General features: G+C 43.9%; 1 protein-coding gene across 1 annotated transcript; it reads right to left on the bottom strand.

Moving 5' to 3' along the window:
* Positions 1–1,801: 1,801 nt before the first annotated feature.
* LOC121286062 (phospholipase A2, minor isoenzyme-like) lies at positions 1,802–23,630 on the bottom strand. Its single transcript, XM_041203068.1, has 5 exons — positions 23,621–23,630; positions 12,495–12,651; positions 9,659–9,765; positions 4,374–4,391; positions 1,802–1,923 (listed from the first exon to the last, which is right to left on the bottom strand). Exons 1-5 carry the CDS (start codon positions 23,628–23,630, stop codon positions 1,802–1,804), a joined length of 414 nt encoding a protein of 137 aa, XP_041059002.1.
* Between the last annotated feature and the right edge of the window lie 2,183 nt (positions 23,631–25,813).

Below are 25,813 nucleotides of genomic sequence, written 5' to 3'. Positions count from 1 at the left end.
TTATTCCTTTTATCCTCTTATGTTTATCTAGCTTTCCCTTAAATGCTTCGATGTTATTCACTTCAATTGCTCCATGTGGTATCAAGTTCCACATTCTAATCATACTGGTCAAAATAGATTATCTTATATTTATGCCCCCTATATTTAGAGTCCCCTAAAAGTGGAAACATCTTCTTTATGTTCACACTGTCAAACTTTTTCATAATTTAAAAAATCTCACCTTCAGCCTTCTCTTTTCCAGAGAAAAGTGGCCCAACCTGTTCAATCTTTCCTGATAGTAATTTCCAATTAACAGCCAGCTTTGTGCTCACTTGGAGGAACTGCCAGTGTACATACACCAATCCTTCAGGGAAAAACTGATTGACCTCAAAGCCGCATAGGTGCAAACCACCCATACAAATCACAAACAGTCAGCTTTTCTGAGGCACCTGTTGCAGTACTCTAGGCTAATTTGCCCGAGCATCCCAGAGAAGTGTTTTCTGAGCATGCGTATAGTTCCACGCCTCCATGGAATTCCAAGTACACAAATTGCACAAATACCCCTTGCAGTCAAAGAGTGGGGGAACAGGAGTGGGGAGCGGCTTAGAAAACATGGCCATGAGTGCTCGTTCAGCTTCTGTAATGCACCATAAATTATAAATACTTCTAAAGTTAACGTAGTTAAATAACATTTTCTAATGCAGGGTGATGTACTGATTTCTAAACATGGCGTGAGGAAGGTACTTGACTTATTTCTGGTAATGTTTTTGAATCATTAATGAAATGAAAATCTGCAGGATCTGAATCTTAATGCAACATGTTTTCATAAGATTATTTATTTCCATTGATTTTTTTACAAATATGCTGTGTTCATCTAGATTGAAATGGACAGAAGTATTAAAGGAAAATTGCCCCTAATATTTGGCTATTTATTTATTGATGTTTGTGGGAGCTTGCTGTTCACAAATTGGTTACTGCATTTCCTACTTTAAAACAGTGACTGCGCTTCAAAAGTACTGATTTGGCTGTAAGCTGCTTTGGGACATCCTGAGGTCATGAAAGGTGCTATATATATGTAAATATTTCCTTCTTTCAATATAGACCTAATCCCCGCTTAAGTTTTGTTTTCCTTTTGCTCCTTTATTTTTAATAATATTTTTTATTTTCTCTTCGCATCTTTCACAATAACATGACTGCCTGCTATACAGAAGTTCAATAATTATATCTTCTGGCCCCTGAAAATCAGCTTATATTGGAGAAGTAATCAAACACATGAGTTTGAAGAATTTTCAATGGTAGTTCACGACACCATCATATTAATGACTTTAGTTTCAGCCTGCAATTTCTGTGGAATATTTCACAAAGAACCTGGTCTGGAAATACAGCACATTGAGTTACACAGCAAGCCTGACAGCAGCCTGCACAGAACACCATCCTTCATTCATTCTGGCTTTCCCAGAGTTTGGAGTGAATAGATAGCAGTTATACTGCACAGAGAGCCCTCAGTTGATCTTGGAACTGCTGCAGTTCTCTAGAAACAGTTTTTGTATAAATTTAAACTGAATTGTGGAATGTGATCCAAAAGCAATAATAAAAGTCTTGAAATTCAATGTAATAATAAAGGACTTTAGCAAAATCCCTCACCAGAGCAGTGGCCTAGGGTTTATTCAGAGCTGTTTCTGTTTTATTTTGAAGTTTTTGAAACTGTTTAACATCCCTGGCATGTATGAGTAGCGGTTTATTGTATTCAAAGAAGTGGAATAGAGAGTTAAAATGAGATCAAGCTTTATTTTCTCTTTCCCCATGTGATTGTGTAGTGTTTTTAGACGCAGTGCTCCTCTGTGTCCAGATGTTTATATTCTTCATTGTATGGGGCTTCAGCAAAGCATATGGCTGCCTGCCGATCACATTCACAGATATAGGCTTCACAGGGACTGTTATCAGCTGCAGAGAAAAGAAAGTAACAATTTTTAAACAACTTTAGAACTAGATATTGTACAGAGGCTAGTGTCATTTGGTGCAAAGCCTGTCTTCAATGTTTACAGAGCAATTGTCTAGATTTCTAACTACTGAAACCAGAGGTCACATTACCTTTATTTGTATTGTTAAGTTTCTGATATGCTTTAGTGTTTTCATTTTTGTTTCCGTGAGGTATAGACCCTTAAGATTTTTTTTGGAAAAGGCTGTTTAGCTCTGTATGCCCTCATTGAATAATATCGCCACCAATAATTCCCACCTATTTCAAGCCTTCTAAACACCTGCACATAGGCTATTAAACAAATTTACAGTCTCTGTGTAAAAGGAATCATTAGTCCTGTCTTTTGAACTTTACCTACTTTTATAGAGGCATGTTCCAAGATCAGGTGAAGGGTCTTCAACTTGAATGTTAACCCAATTTTCAGATACTCATGGACCTACCCTGTATTTCGGGCGTTTTTATGTTATATCTTTAGCCTGACAATGGTTAACCAAGAACAGGGAAATTGCAGAAAATAGAAATATCTTTGTAATTTTTAAAAATATTTTAGTATTGTAGCTTTCTTTAGTATGATAATTGGATAATTCAGTGTGGTTCTCTTATCCCAGATGCAGATGGAGTTGATGTTTTATTAAAGTGTACTTACCAAGATTAAGAATTTATCAAGGTTAGGTGTCATAGAGCTGAGGGAAAATCCTCCTGTGAAACCAAATTTCTCTAAACTCCAGTGAAACATTTTGGCTTCAATTTCATAAGTTACAAGGTTTCATATCAACGGTGATAACAGTGGTCGGAAAATAGATCATTATAAATAGACAGATGCTAATATACAACCCGTTCTTTCCACGAGTACATTGCCTTCAGCTTCAAAGGGTTTCAAAGTGACATCAGGGAAAAATAAAGATAAAGCTAAAGGCACTGTGTCTGAATAGGTCAAGTATTCATAACAAAATGGATGATTTATGAATTATTAGCACAGAGAGAAATAAATGTATTCGATCAAATAGATCTCACAGAGACATGGGCAGGATTTTGGCCCCAGTGTATGATCAGGAACAGAAGTGGGTAGATGTGGAATTTCCTGAGGTCAGTTGGCATGCTGGTTCCCCAACACGGTCCTGACACCCAGCCATTGTTTTGGAGGTCGGATCAGGTGAGGAATGGCTATCTGCCCAGAAGCGACAGATAGTTTGTTAAGTCAATTAAAAGGCCCAGTTAAGGTCAATGATCAGGAGGCCAATTAAGGCCATTGATCAGAGGCTAATTGAATTTTTCCAGGCCCCGCAATGTCAGGAGCATGGCAAATGCCTGGAGACGGCCTCTCAGCAGCAGACCAAGGGTCCAGGGCTCCAGGATCACTTAGAGGCCACCTCTGCAGCCGCCATACCTACCTGATCACAACTGCAGCCGCAGACCACTTGGTGGAGGGATTCTGCTTCCGCAACAATGTTCTGGCAGCTGTAGCTGTTTCTAATTTCAAATATTTTATGTTGAACAGTTCTCGCTCCCTTACCTGCACTGGCAGGCTGCAGTGTTTTCAGTGCTGGAGGGCCTCCTATTGGCCAATCCTACAAAAATGTCAAGTTATCGTTCCTGACACAGTGTGGCGTTGGGACCCATATTTCACCCTGACATCGGAGAGCGCACCCAAAATGCAAAATCGAGCCCATGTTTACAGAGTGACCAAGGCTGGGGATGAAATATTCCAGAATATTTGAATTTTAGAAGAGAAAAGCAAAGTGAAATGAGTCCTCACCCTCTCCCACAAAGTCACAGCTCCTCGTTCCAGGCCAAGGTACTTCAGGACATTAAGAAAACACTCACTGAAGATCTATGTTCTCTGGAAGCCTACTTCCGAAAATGGAGACTTCAACCAAACATTACCAAGACTGTTGTTGCAGCCTTCCACCTGAACAACTCAAAGGCCAGGGAAGAACTTCAAGTCCAAGTCTGTGGACGACCACTGACCCAAGATCTAACGCCAAAATACCTGGGCATTACTCTTAACTGTACATTGACCGACCAGCTACACCTCCAGACTGTGCAGTATGAATGAATTTCTCCCCGGTATGTTTTCAAACTTAATTTGCACATCAGAGCATTTTAAATAAAAAATCTTTCACCAATGATATGACATTTCCTTGCACAAACAATATTTTCATTAATTGATTTATAGGTCGGATTAGGTAGAACTGTAGAGCCACAGATGTTTACAACACAGATGAAGGCCATTCAGCTTATTGTATCTCTGTCAGCTCTTTACTACAATCAAAAACTAACTTTCCTTCAGTGGTTTCTTCACACAGCTCCCTCTGCTTCAAATAATTAACCAGTTTTCTGTAAAAGATGCAATAGTCTCTGCCTGAAACACCCTCTGTGCCAAAACATTATATACTCCAATAACCACAAGGTGCACAAGAGCACAAAATGTAATCTGCACAACAATATTATTTACTAAAGGAGACATTTAATTTCTGAGACTTTTGCTGTGCCCTTGAGCTTTGGAATGGATCTGATGGATCAATTAGTAAGTGCATCGTCTAATGTGGAACTGAGCCAAGTTTGATCCCAAGTCTTATGATGAATGAGTTAATCTCAGCAAATCTGCTGGTGACGAGAGGGGCAGGGAGTTATAAACAGCCTCAGCAACCTGAACACAGAAGAGGGAACAGCTAACTGGGGCCCATTCTCCCTTTCGCAATACAGTAATAAGATCTCAAGTGAGGCTAACATTGGACTTAGGTGTGATGCTTCCCATGGACAAACAGTCTCACAGGCAAGTCTCACATCTGAAGGATGGTCCATGGGTGAGGACTTCTTGGCCAGGAGAATACACCAGCATGAGAGTGGGAATGTGTGGTAATCTGAGGTGTAATACACCTTTAGGAGACAGTGAGCAGATTGACCACGTGACTGTAAGACCCAATAGCTGTGTACTACCGGCTACCATGTAAATGTTAGTCTAGAGTAGGGTCTAGCTGGAGAAGCACACATCATGTTAATGCTCTGTTGTGTAAATAAATAGAATGTGCTTCATTTCATATTGGTCTCTGCATCTGCTGTATATTGTAATCAAATCACCTGCCGACAGATAAGCGTGCAACCGGTTTACGAGCAAAGTGACCCATAGTTAAAATGTAATAACTGGCGACAAGGCAAAACACTACCAGTCGACAGTACCGAAGAAAACCCTGAGAACTCAACTATGCTGAAGGAGCTGTGCCTGCAGGCCCATTGTAAGTACATTACAATTGTAAACCCTCACAGTAGTTGTCGAAGCCATCGCCCTCTAATATGCCACAATTTGACCGCATCAAATCATTTGATCAGGCCACCAATGACTGATCACATTATATTGAATGTCTCACATTTTTCTCTTTTGGCCAACGATGTATCGGATGAGAAGAGGCGGGCGATCCTCTTGTCAACATGTGGCAGTAAAATGTACAGCTTAATTCATAGTCTATCGGCACCCAATGTTCCAGATTCCAAGAGCTTTGGTGAGTTGGTGAGTTTAGTGAAAAGCCATTTCCAACTGAAACACTTGGTAACAATGCAGCATTTTAAATTCAGTACGAGGTGTCGCGCCCCTCAAGCGATAGTCACTTGCTATGTAGCAGCCTTAAAACAATTCACAGTGCGCTCTGAGTTCAAGACGTCGATTAATGACATGTTAAGAGATCAATTGGTGTGTGAGATTAACGAGGACGCCATTCAAAAAAGGTTGCTGTCTGAGACAAATTTGGATTTCAGCAAAGCCCTGGAGTTGGCACTCATAATGGAAAGTGCAGTCAGGGACTCAGAAGAAATCAAGGGAGCACAAAATGGCGCCGTTCTTCACATCGGGAGGAAGGCGTCAGCTAGAAATGGCACGGAAGCGCAGGGCTCCGCGGAAAAGTGGGTAATAGCAGCCATTAACAGATCAGCAAAAAACAATGGTTTAATGGGTAAAAACCACATTCATAATAGCACGATTGGAACCAGACAACCTACAAACGAATAACAGTTTAAAAGAACTGGGTGCTTCTATTGTCATCGCAATGGGCACATGATGCATTATTGTAAAGAAAGATTGAGGCCAAAGTTCAAACAAAAAGGCAGAAGTCGTGAAATTTATATAATGGAGGAGCCAGAAGAAACAGAGTCAGGTAATTGCTCCCTGCATAATTTAAAAATGGGTAAAACAGAGCCAATCTACGTGACAGTAAAAGTCAACAGAAAACGCCTTTGAATGAAGGTGGATACAAACGCATCCAGTACAGTCACAGGAGAACACATATTTAAGTATCTGAACGGAAGTTGGGAAACTCAGATGCCAGACTAAAAAAAGATACGAGTGAAAAGTATATGCGAGGTTCCAGTACAATATGGAGGCCAGTCCACTAACCTATCCCTGATAGTGGTAGCAGGGGAAGGTCCAACTCTACTTGGTCGGAACTGGCTTAAGGAAATAAAATTGGAGTAGACTGAGATTTTCCAACTTAGTGAAAGATCTACACGAATCCTTACACAAATATGCCCCTGTATTCAGGGAAGAGCTCGGGAAGATTCAGGGGCTGCAAGCTAAAATCGGTGTGGATCCCAGAACAACTCCCAGATATTTGAAGGCGAGGCCAGTCCCCTATGCATTACGTGAAAAGGGTGGATATTGAATTGGACAGTCTGGAAAGGATGGGAGTATTACAACCTGTACAATTTTCCGAATAGGCAGCGCCCATAGTTCCAGTTCTAAAGCATGACCAGAGTGTGCGAATATGCAAGGACTACAAGTTGACCGTTAACAAAGTAACCAGACTTGATAGACACCCTATACCAAAAATTGATGAATTGCACTCCAAGCTGGCAGGGGGAACCGCATATATGAAACTCAACGCGAGCCACGCTTACCAGCAAGTCGAGTTAGAAAAGACTTCTTGGGATTTTGTGACTATCAACAGACATAGAGGGTTATACCAGTACACCAGGTCCCCTCTGGAGTTTCATTTTCCAATGGACTACGGAAAATTCGCTCCAAGGTCTACCCCATGTGGTGGTTTATCTCAATGATGTCCTACCATCATGCGACCGCAAAAAGGACTAACTGATGAAGAACACCTTGCTAACTTGGAAGAGATATTAAAGCGTTTCTCACAAGCTGGAGCACGCTTGAAAAAGGAAAAATGTATCTTCCAAGCAAAAGAAGTGATTTACCTGGGTCATAGGGTGAACTCGCAGGGCCTTCATCCAGTAGAAGACAAGGTGAGAGCTATTTGTCAGGTGCCAGCCCTGAAAAATGCCACAGAACTCAAGTCCTTCTTGGGAATGGTTAACTACTATGGTTGTTTTCACCCAAATTTGTCAATCATTATGGCTTCATTATATAGGTTACACAAGAAAAACCACAGGTGGACTTGGCAAGCCCCACAATAAAAGGCTTTTACAGCAGTAAAGCAGTTATTACGTTCATCGGCCCTGTTGGTACATTTCGACCCCAAGAACTAGTTGATTTTAGCATGTGATGCATCCCCTTACAGAGTAGGGACAGTACTCTCCCAGCAGATGACATATGGCTCCAAACAGCCCATTGGCTACATTTCAAGAACACTCTGAAGCAGAATGAAAATGCTTACAAATAGACAAAGAAGGCTTAACCATTGCATTTGGCATCAAGAAATTCTACCAGTACATCCATGGTCACCACTTTACCAGAGTATCTGACCACAAGCCACTACTAGGCTTGTTTGGGGAAGATAAGGCAGTACTCCCAGTCGCCTCAGCACACATGCAAAGGTGTGCACTGATTCTAGCTGCTTGCGAATATACTTCCACGTGTTACTCCATTGCTTACAAATATACTTTTGTCCACCGGCCAGGAAGCCAGATTGCCAATGCTGACGCGCTGAGCCGATTACCCCTGAAGGACAGCAGTGTGAATATCCCCATCCCTCAGAACTTGTCTTATTATTAATTTTCTGGATTTATCACCAGTGAATGCCAAACAGATCAGAGAATGGACCAACCATGATCCAGTTTTGTCTTACATCAGGGAACAAGTCTTGTAGGGACAGTCTAATGAGCCAAAGTCGGGCGAAATGAAGCATTATTTTAGCAGGGGATATGAGCTCACCTACCAGGATGGCATCTTACTGTGAGGGGCGAGAGTCACTGTGCCTCCCAGAGGATGACAATCACTATTGATAGAATTTCATAGCGCTCACTCTGGCATTTCCAGAATAAAAATGGTGGCCAGGGATGGACACTGAGATTGAAAACGTGGTCAAGAGCTGCATGCAATGCCAACAGGTGCAGAAATTGCCTCCTTCTGCTCCACTGCATCCTTGGGAATGGCCAGGAAGGACATGGGTCCACCTCCATGTTGACTACATGGGACCTTTTTGGGCACAATGTTCCTCTTACTTATGGACTCCCACTCCAAATGGATGAATGTATATAAGGTGCGATCACCCACATCTGCTGCCACCATAGACAGATTCCATTAGAGTTTCACGATACATGGTTTACCAGAGGTAATAGTGCCTGACAATGGAATAGCATTCACTAGTGAGGAGTTCCAAAGATTTACAACTGTGTGGCATAACACATGGGAAGACCTCATCATACCACCCCGCATCCAGTGAGTTGGCCAAGAGGGCAGTCCAGACCTTCAAGGCCAGAATAAAAAAAACTAGAGGGGGACTCGATAGCAATTAAGTTATCATGTTTCCTGCTCAGCTACAGAACCACGCCACATATGACCACCAGTATTACCCCCACAGAGTTATTAATGAAGAGATGTCTCAGGACACGTTTAAGCCTCATAAGGCCAAATTTAGGGGGGAAGGTAGAGAGAAGTCAGGAGGCCCAGAAAAACAAACACGATTACCATAGTCATGAAAGAAATTTCACTGTAGGTGAAGTTGTTTTCGCGAAGAACTTTGGAGATGGGCCCAAATGGCTATCAGGTGAAGTCAGTGCAGTGACAGAGCCTTTGTCCTACCATATATCGGTTAAAGGTTAGATAATCAGGAGGCATATAAATCACCTCAGGAAACGGGAAACAGATCCACAAGAAAAGATGTGCCAACATTCCCATTGGAGTCTACACCACAGGTAGAAGGAATTCCTCTTGTTTTGGAAGTACCTGCAGAACCTGTTGAGCCTGAGAGAGTTGAAGAGGCAAACTTGCAGGTTCCTACTTGGGAGACTAGTGGACAGATAACTCCACAGAGGGAGGCTTCAGATAAACCATCTGAAGTTGTAGAACTACAACGGTCAGCACATTTGAAAAGCCTCCTGAGAGACTAAATTTGTAAATAATTCATTTTTGTAAATAGTTAATATGTTGTAAAATGTACTTTCAAGTAAATGGGGAGGGATGTGGTAATCTGAGGTGTAATACACCTTTAAGAGACTGTGAGCAGATTGACCACGTGACTATAAGACCCAATAGCTGTGTACCACTGGCTACCATGTAAATGTTAGTCTAGAGCAGTGTCTGGTTGGAGAAGCACACATCATGTTGGTGCTCTGTTGTTTGTGTAAATGAATAGTATGTGCTCAATTTCATATTGGTCTCTGCGCCTGCCGTGTATTGTAATCAACTCGCCTGCCAACAGATAAGCGTGCAACCGGTTCGCAAGCAAAGCGATCATAGTTAAAACATAACAGAATGGCAGAAGGTTAAGGGGAGAAATACTTATGGCCGCAAGTGATTATGCCCGCCAGAACAGGAGTATCTGTACGACATGCTGTAGGGGTTGTCATAGATTGGCCGGCATTCCTTAAACTTGCTGGCTCCTCCATAGCAGTGATCATGGACCTGGCAGCATCTGAGTTAATACACGAGGGAAACATTTTAGTCACCGTGAGTAGCAGCTCCCTCTGAGTATGTGCATCAAAACAACCAGAATCTCAACTCTGGATTCAGATTCTAATCTTAAATCTCAATTTTCAGGCATCTGAATCCAACTGAATCCAACTAATAAGCTGAACCCAACCTTTAGTTTCAGATGCTCACATGCTACTTAATGGGGGTGAAAATAATTTGAATTGGCTAAATTCAGAAAAGCCCTATTACTAGGCAATAATGTCCTGGCCTACAATTGGATGGAGCTGTGGTACACATTCGTGTCCACAATTTGCCTCATGCCCTCTCCCCAATTTTGCCAACTGCTGTCAAAATCATCAGTGTGTCAACTCTGGATTCGGATTCCAATCTTCAATCCCACTTCCCTAGAAAAGAAAAGGCCAAAGGTGATCTGATTGAGGTCTATAAAATATGAAGGAGTTTGCTAGGGTAGACGTACAGAAGCTATCTCCACTTGTGGGACAGACCAAAACTAGAGGCCATAAATATAAGAATCACTAATAAAGTGAATAAGCAATACAGAAGGAAATTCTTTACTCCAAGAGTGGTTGGACTGTGGAAGTCACTACCACATGGAGTAGTTGAGGTGAATAATATAGGTGCATTTACAATCAAAAGGGAGAAAGGAATAGGTGGATATTTTGATAGGGTTAGACAATTAAAGATGGGAGGTGGCTTGTGTGGGGCATAAACACTTCCCCTTGATGTTCAAAGGTATTTCAATCACTGATACCCCCACTATTAACATCCTGGAGGTTACCGTTGACCAGAAACTGAACTGAACCAGCCATATAAACACTGTGGCTACAAGAGCAGGTCAGTGGCTGAGAATTCTGCTGAGAGACAGTCACCTTCTGACTCCTCAAAGCCTGCCAACCATCTACAAGGCACAAGTCAGGAGTGTGATGGAATACTCTCTACTTGCCTGGATGAGTGCAGCTCCAACAACACTCAAGAAGTTTGACACCATCCAGGACTAAACAACCTGCTTGATTGGCACCCCATCCACCACATTAAACATTCACTCCCTCCACCATAGGCGCACAGTGGCAGCTGTGTGTACCATCTGCAAGAAGGAAGGCCCGCCAATTTAAGTGACAATCAGGCGCTTAACTCGGTAGCAGCAGGCCTTCCCCAGGATCAAAGACCCTGGGGGTGGAAATCCTGACACCTGAGAGCTACCCACCAATCAGAGGCTGGCAGCTGTGTATTGCTCAGCAGCGCCAGCAAGAGTGGTGGTAGCTGCTGGCAATGCCCCCACTTGAGGCCCAGAATCACCGAGGGACCTGGGCCACAGTTGAGTGATGGCAAGATGGAACTTGTGGGGTGGAGATCGTAGGGGTGGGGTGTCAACAGGAAGAGCAGCAAGATAGCTCTTAGTAGGCACCCCTTCCCGAAACTGGGTCCCTTGATTAGAAACTGAGTGCCTTTGAACGTGGGATCTCGTGGAAGCCCACAAGCAACGCTGGTAGGGCCTCCTTTTTGGGCTTCCTGCATTCAGAGCCCTGCCCTTCACTGAGTGAATACCAGCACTGGCAAGATGAGGCCCTTCAGTGGCATTAATTGCTCACTTAAAGGCCTCAATTGGTAGCTGGGCGGAAAGGCTGTCGACAAGCCGTCCTGTCCCATTATTAATCAGATCAGAGGTGGAAAGGTGGCAGAGGCCCCAGCCGCCACCCTCCTGCCTGAGTAAATGTCCCACTACTAAACTCACCTTGGGGGAGGGCATTAAATTTCTTTAAATCCATCCAGTTTATTTCAGAAACTTCTATGAGTTTATATGCTGGGCAGAAATCCAATGTAATTCTAGAGAGCAAGGAATGAGATAAAGCAATTTGAGCAAACCTGTTGCTCCCAAAGAGCAGCTACAATCTACTCCATCACAGACTCTACACAACCATTCTCATCTCCAAAAGTAAAGGTGCTACAAAGTTTTTCCTGCATCCTGCAACCACTAAGGTAAATTGAACAAAACTCCAATTATCTTTACATCCTAAATTATCCATCTTTGGCCTGTCACTCTCCTTGCCATAACATTTCCTGACAATATTTGATATCTTTTTACTTAATTTCAATCCTTGGAAATTATATTTTGTGATATTCCTTTGTGTTTCAAAAATCTTTGTCCAACTATTTAATGGAGTTATGAACCCATTCAAAATATAATATCAACTGTTCAGATGATAACATTGCATCTTCAGAGTGAATTCACCAAGGTTCTTCAACAGCTCCTCCCAAATCCATGACCTCCACCACTTAGAAGTACAGGGGGAGCAGCAGCATGGGAAAATCATCACCTCCAAATAACACACCATCCCAATTTGGGCATATATCACTATTCCTTCATCATCGTTGGGCCAAAAGCCTGGATATTCCTAATCTAACAGCACAATAGGAGTACCTTACAACACAACTCACCACCACCTTCTTGAGGGTAATTAGGCTGGGAAATAAATGCTGACCTTGCTTGTGAGGCCCATACTCCAAGAATTAATTTTTTTTTAAAAGGCTCAGGTGCTTCTCCCACTCTTCTTGAAGTGTTGATTGACACATGGTTAGGCAATTTGATCTCATTCTGGTTCCACCTTGTTGATTTAGTGCATATGGTTCTCCTTTGCACAACATCTCATTCCCTAGTAATCTTTAATCCTGCATACCCCAATCCCGGTAAACAGAAAGAGCTCACATTACCTGTCCAATTCATCGACTGGAGTTCCAGCCCCTCCAAATCCACAGTAACATCCATAATCACTATAGTCAAAGGCAGGGTGGCTGTTTGGAACAACACACTTGATCATATTGCGGAACTGCCAGATGGTATTGGGCTGAAAGCTTTCTCCAAGAGAACCTGAAGCACAGAAATGGACCAACCAACTTGAATGTCCTTCACACTGAGAACTAGGACTTCAAACAAACAGAACTTACATTTCTATAGTGTCTTTCATGGCCTCAAGATATCCCCAAATATTTTACCACCAATGAAGTGTAGTCACTGGTGTAATGTAGGGAAATGCAGCAGCCAATTTATGCACAGAAAGGTCCCACAAATGGTAAATGGGATAATGACCAGATAATCTGTATCAGTGATGATTGTTGCAAAATAAGTGTTGGCCAGTACAGCAGAGAGAACTCCGCTGCTCTTCCTGACATCGAGCTGAGAGGGCAGACAGGATCTCATTCAAAAGATGGCAATACTGCACTGGCATGTCAGTCTGGATTATGTACTCATGGGAGTGGAGTCTTCTGACTCAGGGGTGAGAGTGCTTAAATTGAGACTTGACTGTCACTCATATGCCACAAATAATATTCTACAGCTATTAAGATATTGTGAGGAACCCATTTTTGGAAAATTGCAGAACATTGAATTTTGGACATTCTGCCACTTGAGTTATTTTATAAAAGTTTGCAATAGTAATTTGGGTTGTGAAAATGCCCTTCGTCAAGAAACCACAAGTCAAGATAGGTGTCCAGCAGGGAACACCTCGTGAGGGAAGAGATACTTTGAATATCTAAGTTAACAAAGATCTACTGTTGCCAGGCTAAAGACTCTTGCTGACTGGTTAAAAACTCCTCGCCTCAGAGAAGTATTCCTTGAACATCTTGGTCTTTAAAACTCTCAGAGAATTTGTATGGGTGTGCCTTAGAAGCAAGCTATAAGAATAAGACTCTCTCTTTCCCTCTCTCTGTCCCACCTTTGTGTTAATTTTTCCTCAGGAACGTCTCATCAGGACACTCATCTGTCTTTTTTTTAATGTCTGCAAAGTTGTGATAAATAAGAGTCATCAAGGACAGTTTCACCAAAAAATCCATCTGAAGGAACTTCCAGGTCTATCAGACCAGAATTCTGTTAGATCAATAGTGTTGAGATCTCTTCAAATTTTATCCTTTTAAAAGAAACTTTCCCATACTCCAGCCTCTGCAAGGAGCTGTGTTTGTTTTGTCCTGTTTTGTGTGTGAGGGGCATTTGAATATCTGTGTTTAAAAAAAGGGGAAAATCATTGCACTTCTAAATTACAACTTGAATGTTAACCAGTTTATTAACTCATTTTAAAAAGTAGTTTGTTTTACAATAAACCAATATTTTTTGTGTTTACTGAAAGAGGCCTAGTTAGAGTATTTTTATGCTGGGAATAACAGTATCAAAGGTAACAACTGGCCAGTGTTGTGGATGAATTAAACATTTAAACTATTGTTACGACCTGTGGAGAAGTGGGGTCAGAATTAACTGCACACTCCTCCCATCTCGGTCCATAACAATATTAACAATGTTGTTTTGAGCTTCACTAATGATTCAGTGCATCAACATGCTGTGTTCTGTAGTACTGGACCATACTGACCAGAGTGGCCCTGGGTTTGATTCCTGGTTTGGACTGAGTGAGTTGGTCGCAGCTGATGCAGCAATGGTAATACTAAAGTACTTCTGTGCTTGGCCAGATTTCCCACTCTGACAGTGATCCTTGCTGGTAGGTACAACTGTTTATTTGTCAACATCAGAATGAGTATGAAGCACAGCTGTGAGGTCTCATGATGTATTAGTCAGCCAACAATCACTGCCTCAACTCAAACGTGGATACATAGAGAGCAGCCAGGAGCCATGAAAATGTACCTAAACATTAATCAATGCCTTCCTGAGGCAAGAAGAGAACATTGAGAGTATAGTTCCTATATCTTTTTAGCTACTTTTATCTATTAGTTGTCTGTATTTATCTGCCTGGTTCCATTCTATCTGTCCAGTGATAGCAAGAGAATCACCTATTAAGGCTTCTATTCATGTGCCCTTACTGTCACCTCAGGAGTTCCCCAAGGATTTATCCTTCCACCTTGATATTTTTCATCTACAGGATGTCTCTTCCTAGTATCATCAGTAAATACACTATCAGGTTGAACATGTACACTGATGACACCCAGATCTGCCACCCCACCTACTCTCTCAATCCCTCCACTGCTTCTAATTTGTCAGGTTGCTTATCCAGTATTGGATGAGCAGAAATTTCCTCCAGTTAAATATTGGGAAGTCCGATTCTATTGTCTTTGGTCCCTGTCACAAATTCCATTCCCTAGCCACTGACTCCATCCTCTCCTTGGTCAATGTCTGAAGCTGAACCAAATTGTTCACAACCTTGGCATGCTATCTGACTTTGAGATGAGTTTCAGACTCCAATCTGTTCCATCAGCAAGACCACACACTTTCAACTCCTTAATATCACCCATTCCCAGCCCTACCTCACCTCATCCACTGCTGAAACCTTCATCTAGGCCATTGTGACCTCCGGGCTCAACTATTCTAGTGCTCTCTTCACAAGCCTCCCACCTTGCACTTTCTGTAAACTTGAGCCCATCTAAAACTCTGCAGCTTGTAACTTAACTCACACTAAATCCCATTCACCCATCACCCCTGTACTCACTGATCTACATTATCTCCTGTTCCAGCACCTTGATTTTAAAATTTACCTCCATGTTTTCAAATTCCTCCTCACCCCTCCCTTTTCTCTGTACCAGCCATACAACCCTCCAAGATCTCTATGCTCCTACAATCCTGATCTCTTGTGTATCCCTAATTTTCATTGCTCCACCACAGGCAGCTAAGCATTCAGCTGCTAAGATCCTAAGGTCTGGAATTACCTCTCTGACTCATGTTTCTCTCTCCAACTTTAAGACACTCCCTAAAACCTACCTCTTGACCAAACTTTTGGCTACCTGTCCTAATATCTCCTTATATGTCATGATGTCAAATTTTGGGATATTTTAATTGTTGTTGTATTTAACAGCATTTGAAAAAAGACATTCAGACATAAGTAATTGATTATTATTATATAAAAAGTCAATGTTCTGAACTAAACAGCCTCGCTACATAAACAGTCTCTGTGCATTTGTTAATCATCTGCGTTTCTTACCAGCAAACAGAAAAGTGAAGGGCAGGCATCACATGTTTCCCTCTTGTAATTACAATTGAATTGTCAACTCAAAAAGCTGCAAGGGAGGACCACTGGGACCGACTACAAACTTTATACTTAGACATTGACCTTCAAGGGTTCGAAAGACCCTGTGTAATCAAGCAAGAAGCTGACTGGACAGATGGACCCCTTCACAGACAGTGAGAGGACAAATTAATTAAATCCTGTTGACAGCTTCAATGAAAGGTTCTGTTTGTGCTCTGACCTACAAAAACAAATAACTCAACTGATGCTGAATTACCAAATAGCCAATTGTTGTCAGACCCTAACTTGTATCTTTGACCAATATAACCTTGACTAGCTTAACCTCAACCAATATAACTTCGACCAGTATTAGCTCAACCAGTATTAGCTTAACCCCATAATTTCAACCAATATTACCTCAGCTGGTAAATTTTAATGACCATAACTGCAATCAGTAAACAAAGAACTTGTATTTCACGCCCTCAAGACATCCCAAAGCGCTTCAGTCTGTGAAGTACTGTTGAGTGTAGGCACAGTGTCAATCAGTATAACTTTGATTAATATGATTTCAACCAGCAGAACTGCAACCAGCACAACTTTGACCAGAATAACTGCAAACCTAAGCTATTTGAATAGACTGAGAGCTGGCCACTTATTCACCATTTTGCACCCTGAACAACGCATGTTGCTGTGATACCCGCAAAGAGAGATGGGAAGATTAAAAGCTATCAAAGAGTGCACAAATACACAGGAAATTTAAGTTTTCCACAGGGTTGTTCCATAATTGCCCTGTCACCACACTGATTTCTGCATAGAGAAATCTTTATCCTCGCCAGCTGCATTGCCATGGTTTTGCATCCCAATTTTGCTTAACCCGAGATGGTCAGTCCTCAATTGGATTGCAAAGCTGGCTCTCCCAAACAGTAAGGTACTGCACCCTAGTTAGCTGGAGCTAAAAGTGAGTATTCTGAGATGGGCTAGTTCACCCTGATACAGAAGACAGTGAAACAAGTCTTTTTGCAAAGGATTACATGGAATCTACAGTATAGGAACAGGCATTAGGCCTTACTCATCAATTCCTGCATTTATGCTCCACAGAAACCTCTAAATGACACTTGCCACATTGCTCCTAACTCTCTCTAATCCTTTTTCCCTTATTTATGGGTCTTGATTTTGAATGCAGTGCGAATGGAGGAAGGAGGGAGAGAGTGCAGTGCCCATATAGCCTGGAAGGAACAAGAAAGGAGTAAATTGACAACAACGTTTCTGACAGTGAGAGAGATGCAAGAAGGCTTGATTATCAGAGTGCAAACATTATGGCAGGAGGGTACTTCTTTGGGAACAAACAGTTCCTTTGGGAAATGAGGAAAGGAGAAGTAAAGGATAATGATAATGATAATAAACAAGATTGAACAAACACTTCTAATGCATGTTTTCCCCTCTCTGATGTGCTAATAAATGTAGGCTCAGCAATGGTACTTAATTGAGGAGAATATTGATCATTAATGTTAGCACGCTTCAAGTAGAGATGGGCCACTAAATCTTTCATATCAGTATTCTAACCTTGGTCTCTTTAGAAAGAAAGAAGCTAATGATAGAATTGGCGTTATTATCACCCTTATCCTGATTATTATGTACTTGGCACATGAAAGCCTATGATTAGATTGATTAGTCATCATGTTAAGGTCAATCCAGTGGCTATAATTTCCATTTCATATATTCTCGCTTTCAGTTATCTCAGGCTACAACTCTTTATGAGTCTTTTCTTCCACTGGTCCCAGTACAATCGTACTATCAGCCAGCTTCTATTCTGTTTACTAAGAGTTGTTTTCTACTTTCCAATACAGACTGAGCTGTGATTGTAACAGATGGCGTCAGCATATTGTTCACTGTTTCTGACAACTTAATGTAGTAAACTGTCCCAAAGCACTTCTTGGGAGCGATTATCAAAAAACATTTAACACTGAGTCACATAGGAGATATTAGGATAGCTGATCAACAGCTTGTTCAAAGAGGTAGTTTTTAAGGAGGGTCCCAAAAAGGTGAGAAAGGCAGAGAGGTTTAGGAATGTGAATTCTACAGCTTGGGCCTAAGCAGCTAAACGCAGGACCACCAATAGTGATTAAAATAAAATCTAGATGTGCAAGAGGCCAGATTTGGAGGAACGCAGAGATCTTGGAGGGTTGTGGGGGCACAGAGATCTTGGAGGGTTGTGGGGGCACAGAGATCTTGGAGGAGGTTACAGAGATAGGGAGGGATGAAGCCAAAGGCTCAACCATATCCTAAGAACAGACCATTCATTTCACCACTGTGAGCTTCAGGCAGCAGCTCACCAAGGAGATGATGACAGCAAGCAGCCCTTAAAAAGCTTCAGCAATGCAAATGTAAGTGACCATATTTATAGCTGAAAATGGTTTCAGCCTTCCTAAAGACTGTAAACATATATATTACTACAAACCAGAGGATTGGGAAAGTTTTAAAAAGCAACAAAAGATGACCAAATAAAAATAAAGAGATAGAAAATAAACTTTGAGGGTAGACTAGCAAGTAATATAAAATGGACAGTAAGAGCTTCTATAAATATATAAAAAGGAAGAGAGAGGCCAAAGCGAACTTAGAGAATGAGGTTGGGGAAATAATAATGGGGAACCAGGAAATAGCAGAGGAGTTGAGTAAATACTTTGCATCAGTCTTCATGGCAGAAGATACTAATAGCATCCAAAAATACTAGATAATCAAGGGGCAAAAGGGTGGGGAGGAAATAAATACAATAACTATCACTAGAGAAAAAGTACTAGGGAAATTAATGGGGCTAAAGGCCGATAGGACTCCTGGGACTGATGGGTTGCATCCTAGGATATTAAAGAATATTAGATTCTGGAAAAGTCCCAGAGGATTGGAAAACTGCCAATGTAACACCCTTATTCAAAAAGAGAGGGAGACAAAACTAAAAGCTAACTTTAGGCCAGTTAGCTTAACATTCGTCATTGGGAAAATGTTAGAGTCTATTATAAAGGATGTAATAGCAGAGTATTTAGAAATGCGTAATATAATCAAGCAGAGTCAACATGGCTTCATGAAGGGGAAATCATGCCTGACAAATTTATTAGAATTCTTTGAGGAGGTAACAAGCAGGATAGATAAAGGGGAACCAATAGATGGCATTCGATAAGGTACCACACATAAGGCTGCTTAATAAGATAAGAGCCCATGGTGTTGGGGATAGTTTATTAGCGTGGATAGAGGATTGGCTAACTAATAGAAGACAGAGATTTGGGATAAGGGAGGCATTTTCAGGATGACAACCTGTAACTAGTGGAGTGCCTCAGGGATCAGAGCCGGGGCCACAATTATTTACAATATATATTAGTGACTTGGATGAGGGAAGTGAATGTATTATCATCAAATTTGCGGATGACACAAAGATAACTAAGAAGGCAAGTGGTGAGGATGGCACAAAGGGCAAAATTTTCCCAAATTTGCACAAAACGCAGTAGTAGCTGGGTAAAACAGCGTGCTGCCCACTGACAGTGATGGCGGGTTTTCATGCCATATCATCCCGAGCCCGCCTCGTTATTTATGCACTCCCAGGAAGCACGCTGTTTCCATGGCGAGCTCTTCATTCACCTTCCCGCCATCACCCCATCGTTGCATCACGCTGGGCGCCATGTTCAAAGGCCAACTGCAAGCACAGTGCTCATTGCTTCCAGCTCACAACTGCTGCCCAGAAGATATGGCCCTCAAAGGCAAGAAGACTGCAGCCCCCCCAGTTTAATGATGGGTCCCTGGAGCAACTGCTGGATGCCATGGAGGCCCGCCAGGATGTCCTATACCGCTGCTCTGGCTGCAGGATGGGCAGCAATATGACCAATCCAGCTTGGGAGTCAGTGGCAACGATGATCAGCACCAATGCCTTTCAGAAGAGGACAACCACCTAGTGCCGCAGGAGGATGAATGGTCTCATCCGTTCCGCCAGGGTAAGTCACTCATTTCATCACTCTCAATGCACACACTCACAAACCCAGCACACATCCACTGGGCCCTCACTCACTGCCTGTTCATGGGCAATCACCATTCACTCTCACACACACCGTCATTGTCTTTATCCCATCCACAGGACCACTCACTGCACAGGCCAGGCACATTTATCATCTGGCCTTGCAGTTGTCCTGCTTACGCTTTCTTCACCTCTATCCATGCAAGACAAGCTGGCAGACAACAAGAGAGAGAGGTCGCAGACCTGTGGTGGAATGCCCAAAATCAAGTTCTTAATGGACTTTGAAAACAGAGCCATCCAGCTGGCTGGCAAGGATCTGGACCATTCCTGAGGTCGGCGCGGCTCTACCAAGTGAGGATCCAGCAGTGCAACATCCATCAGACAACCATGCTGTGAGCAATGTGTCCTCTTTCACAGGCCACTGCCATGCACTAATTATCTCTCCTTGATTTTACAGGCACATCTGCCAAACAGCCGACAGAGTCCATGACCCAGCGCCTCCGACAAGCCCGAAGAAACCTCTGAAGAGGAATCTGGAGGCATCCTCTTTGAACACCCTCCACCAGTGCAGAGACACACAACTCGGCGGGACCTAGGTTTAGAGTAGCCCTGGGATCACAATCTGGTGAGCGCATTGCACTGTCTGATCCACTGCAGGCAGTAGCAAGGACTCCCCAGATTCCTGGCACTCGAAGGACTGCTGGAGCCTCTTGACTCAGTCATGCCACAGTTGATGGAGCTGCAAAGGCAAGCTCGGGAACATCAGGGAGGGATGTCTGCTGCACTCCTCAGATTGCAAGGCATGATGGAGTTCATTTACCTTCAGTATGAGGTGATAGCGCCAGCATGTCAACACACTGAGGTCAACACTGGTAAGATGGCGGCCACCATGGAGACCTTGGTCCAGGACGTCGCTCCTGCACTGCTACACGGGCTCAATTCCATCGCTGATACCATAGTTGGCCTCCAACAGTGTGTATGCAAGAAAGGTGTCGGGCAGCTCGATCTCACTCCAGCAACCCCTGCTCCTCAAGGGTCAGCCTGGGACTCACAGGCACCCATAGGGAAGAGGATCCACAGGTGCACACTCTGGGCCCATCCATCCAGGTGACTCCGAGAGTGTCTGGCGCATCTGACACTATCTTCCTGTGACCTCAGCAGCTCCAGCTCCACAGGCCGAGGAAGGTGTCACTGCCACACATCAGGACCCTGAAAGCAGGCCGGGGCACTCTTAGTCTCTGCCCTTCAAAGGACACCTGCCAAAGTCATCACGGACATAGCATCGCAGTCAGCAGGCTGCCTCCACCTCTGCTGTGGATGTCCGGGGAGCACCAAGTGGTAGCGGCAGCGTTAGGACAGTTTAGGAAATTAGTTGCACAGCCTGGGCGTGGGTGTTAATCAATTGTACATACTGTTCATGATTGGCAAAAAACTCCCAATAATATCCCTGCCTATGGCTCCTTGTTCTGATGAGCAGTGTTCTTGTCACTCAGATGTGAAACCTTTCTAAACCCAGATGCTAAGACTGCAAGGGGCTGTGATCCCCTCCAGCAGTGACTGCTACATGGCCAGCTTTAGCGAGGAAATGTACAACACGTGCAGTCCAACTGCTCTGCAGTTCACTAAAGTGCTCATGAATTTGCAGGCTGTGCCCGGGAGGGGGTGGGGGAGATCTGGGGAACTTGGTGGCACTTTGATGCCTCTGTGTTGCTTGAGTGGGCAGATCAGCTAGAAGCCCAACCCCAATCATATCAATGTGGCTGCATCTGAACTGTCCCAGTTGCAGAGGAATGGTCATTTTCTACAGGTTTCCTAAATGTGTGGCAACTTCCCTCGCCCACTCTATGCACCTACACCCCAACCCCGAATGCTTGTGCATTATATTCAACGGCAGGTCTGCCCTTGCCCCTCCCCCTCAACCACCAACAGTCACCTCAGAGGCAGGGCTGCCCTCAACCACCAACCCCCACCCCCCACCCCCCAGTCGCCTCAATGGCAAGGCTGAATTTTCCCCCCCTCGCAAGTCACCTCAACTTCAAGGCTGCAAGCGCCCTGCTCCCCCTCACCCTCACAAGTCAGCTCAGAGGCAGGGCAGCACTTAACACCGACCCCCCCAGCGCCCCTGAAGCCTGCAAAGCAACAGGCAACCCTGGCGAGTTCTGCAGAACGGTGCTGTGCACTCTCCTCCAATTCACCCAAAGTGCAGCCCACCAAGCGCACACCGCCTCTGTGCTGTTGTGAAAAATGTCGGCGTGCTTTCCCACCAGCATAGAAGGATGATCCAGCAGGGGTGCAAGAACCTGGTAGGATGGCCTGATAATGATATGCTGATGTATTACAATGAGGTTCCCGATAACCGATGGCGGGAAACGTGACCCGCTGTCAGCAGGCTGAGCGGACAATCGCAACCTGCCTTCCCACCACTGTGAAACCGATCGCGCCATATTGTCCTCTCATGCCACCTATCATGGAAAATTCTGCCCAAAGAGTCTACAGAGGGATATAGACAGATTAAGTGAGTGGCCAAAAACTTGACAGATGGAATATAATGAGGGGAAATGTGAGTTAATGCACTTTGGCAGAAAGAATAGAGGAGCTGAATATTACTTAAATGGAGAAAGACTGCAGAAGGCTGCAGCATAGAATGATTTGGGGGTCCTTGTGCATGAATCACAAAAAGCTAGCATACAATTTCAGCAGGTAATAGGGAAGGCAAATGGAACGTTGGCCTTTATTTCAAAGGGAATGGAGCATAAAAATAGGGAAGTCTTGCTAAAACTATACAAGGCACTAGTTAGACCTCACCTCGAATACTGTGAACAGTTTTGGTCCCCTTATCTAAGGAAAGATACACTGGCATTGGAGGCAGTCCAGAGAAGTTTCACCAGGTTGATCCCGGATATGGAGGGATTTTCTTTTGAGGAGAGGTTGAGTAGATTGGGCTTGTACTTATTGGAGTTTAGAAGAATGAGAGCCGGCCTTATTGAAACATAAAAGATTCTTAGGGGGCTTGACAGGGTTGTTTCCCCTTGTGGGAGAATCTAGGGACAGGGGGCATAGTCTCAGAGTAAGGGGTCACCTATTTAAGACAGAGATGAAGAAGAATTTCTTCTCTCAGAGGGTAGTCAATCTGTGGAATTCTTTACCACAGAGGGCTGTAGAGGTTAAGTCATTAAGTATATTCAAGGCTGAGATAGGCAGATTTTTAATCAATAAGGGAATCATGGGTCATGAGGAAAAGGCAGGAAAGTGGAGTTGAGGATTATCAGATCAGCCATGATCTCATTGAATGGGGGAGCAGACTCAATGGGCTGTATAGCCTACTTCTGCTCCTATGTCTAATGTCCTGTTCACATCAATCATTGATCAGCCACTGGATAAACGCCAAGTAGTCTACTTCTGTTCCAATTTCTTACGTTCTTAAATGAGTTTTCGACTGACTGATTGCTGAAGAGTGCAAGTGCGCTCATCAGAGTAACACAGGGTGAGGGAGCTGCTAGCAGCTCATTGCTTCTTTAGAGGCCATTCCTCTGCCAGCCTTGGAGAGAATAGGGGTGGAGGCCAGGCTCCATTATGAAATAAAATCCACCATGATGCCACAGATATGGAATTAACCCTGCTAGTTATTACCATACTAGGCAATGTATGCTACCAATCCAGCTAGATCATTAACCAACTTCATTACTGAGAGAAGCAACACTTCAATCGATGTCATGACTGGTCCTTGGTTCTTCACTCTTTGCCAGATTATTGACACTCGAACCACAAAACTTATACTTTCTTTCTTACTGGCAATAAGGAATAGAAGCTCCAGCAACTCCTGGAGGCCACTCCATCCAACAATCCTTCTTCCTCATTACTTGCTTCTGACCTCCATCTCTCGCCATCTCATCCTTGCTGACTTTTCGCCATTGTCTGTGATCCTCCTTTTCCTCTCTCAACAAATTCCAGGCTTGACACCAAGCTGTGATTGGACAGGCTGCAGGTACAGTCAACTCCCACTGTTCGCAACACCCTCTATCGCGAATTCATTTACACATGCACAAGTGTTTGTACACCCAATCGCAGTTCATGGCCCCAAATCTTCGTCCAAGCATGATTTACCATTTAAAACTTCTCACCTAAACATATGTTGTCCCCAAAATATATAAAGATTGAATTTAGAGGCCATAAAAAAATGATGCTTCCGTGTTGTCTTTCCCCTGTAGAAAGTACTCACTGTGCATATGCTCTTTCAAACTGCACGTGGTTTGCTGTGATTTACAGGATACAATAACTCCCAGCCAGTATTTTGCAGTACAGGTACAGTACAGCACTTTACTAAAAGTGAGTGAGTCAAAGCCAAACAGAAAACATCCCAGGAAAGTAATGATACTTGAACAAAAAGTCACAATCCTAGACAGACTGAAAAATGGTCCAAGTTCTTCCATGTTGGCCAGGGAATAATCTGTGACTGAATCTGCAATTAGGTACGTTAGACAGTCTGAAGAAAAACTAAGGGCCAGTGTTAGTGTTTCAGGTAGTCATACTGCCAGGTTAAGTTTGTGAGCAGGAGAGATCCACACTTTGAGGAAATTGAGAAGTTACTCAACTTGTGGATAGATCACCAGCATCAAATGAGGACCCCAGTTAACAGTCCAGTTATTCAAAACAGAATGCCAACTTCATGTCTTCAGACCAGGACTGCTCCAGGTGACCGATGGCCCCGAAAGTAAAGAAGACGGTAGCCCCCAAATTTAGTAACGTCTCTCTGGGGCATTTGCTGGACGCAGTGGAAGGCCAAAGCGATGTCCTCTACCCCAGCTCTGGCCACAGGAGATCCGCCAGAATCACCAATCCAGCCTGGGAGGCGGTGGCTCGGCAGTCAGCTCCACCAGAGCACAGAGGAGGTCAGCCTGCAGGAAGAGGATGAATTTTCTCATCCGTTCCGCTAGGGTAACTCAACCACCTCAATGCTCACAACTCTTACACTCACAAACCCATCACACATCCACAGGGATCTCACACTTGAAGGGACAACACCACTAACTCTCACACACACCCTCACATCTCCATCAGGCTCATATCCTCTGGATCTCGCGTCCTCATCCTGTCCATGGCTCCACTCACCACACAAACATTCCTCACAGGGCCATGTGTCCTGCTCACACTCTCTCCATCTGTTTTCACGCAGGAGAAGCTGCCTCATATCAGCAGGAAGAGGACCCAGACTAGGGGATGGAGTGACCCACATTAGACCCTTCATTCACTTTGAGGAGTGCGCCATTGCACTGACTGGTGAGGATGTGGACCATGCCTATGGCGACGAAAAGGCCATGAGGATCCTGCACCACATCATCCCTCTCCCAATGCATATGTGAGTGTTCTTTCTCCTGCTTTTGACTCAGCTGACATGCACTAATTTTCTCTACTTTGATTCACAGGGTGCACTGCCAGGTGACTGACGCCTTCAGCCAGCCAGTCCCTCAGCTCCATCCAGGTCTTCACCTCCGTGCAAGAAGACATGTCCTCCATTGAAGAGCTGGAAATAAGCAGCCTGGAAGACTCATCACAGCGCTTGCCCGCACTCTCCACCAGCACAGAGGCACCTCGGTGGGACCTAGGTCTAGAGCAGGCTTGAGTTTACAACCTGGTGGTCACCACAAGGACACAGCAGGAGGAGGAGGCAGGTTCAGTGGAGGTCCCTGGTACTTGGAACACTGCAGAGGAAGAGGCATCTGTAAAGTCCGAGTTAGATGACAAGTATCTGGGTTTGGCCTTCCAACTCATCATGCGGAGTCAGCAGAAGGTGGAGGAACATCACGCAGAGCTGTAGGAAGCCCTCAACAGAGTGGCACTCAAATCAGAGGAGTGTGTTTGCCTGCTCTCTGATGAAGTGGTGCCCATGCGTGCATGTATGGACGTCTCCCTGGGAAGGATGGCAGACGCCATGGAGACCCCAGTTCAGCAGAATGCGGAGATGAACAGAGACCTACACTCCATTGCGGTAGGCATGGGTGAGTTCCTGCAGTGGCAAGGTGAGAGGAAAACAGCACCTCAACACCCCTCCAGGTGCTCCTTCCTCTCAAGAAATCAGACCGGGGCCCTCTGGCATC

The sequence above is a fragment of the Carcharodon carcharias genome, chromosome 13, assembly GCF_017639515.1.
Source record: "Carcharodon carcharias isolate sCarCar2 chromosome 13, sCarCar2.pri, whole genome shotgun sequence".
Taxonomy (NCBI): domain Eukaryota; kingdom Metazoa; phylum Chordata; class Chondrichthyes; order Lamniformes; family Lamnidae; genus Carcharodon; species Carcharodon carcharias.
Note: the sequence above shows the minus strand (reverse complement) of the source record. Positions and strands in the feature narration are given on the sequence as shown.

Excerpts from the sequence above, each read along its gene's own strand:
- LOC121286062 (XM_041203068.1), bottom strand. Across the intron at positions 9,766-12,494 it reads CCAGTCGATGAATTGGACAG|ATGCTGCCAGGTCCATGATC; the intron begins GTAATGTGAGCT and ends GTATTAACTCAG.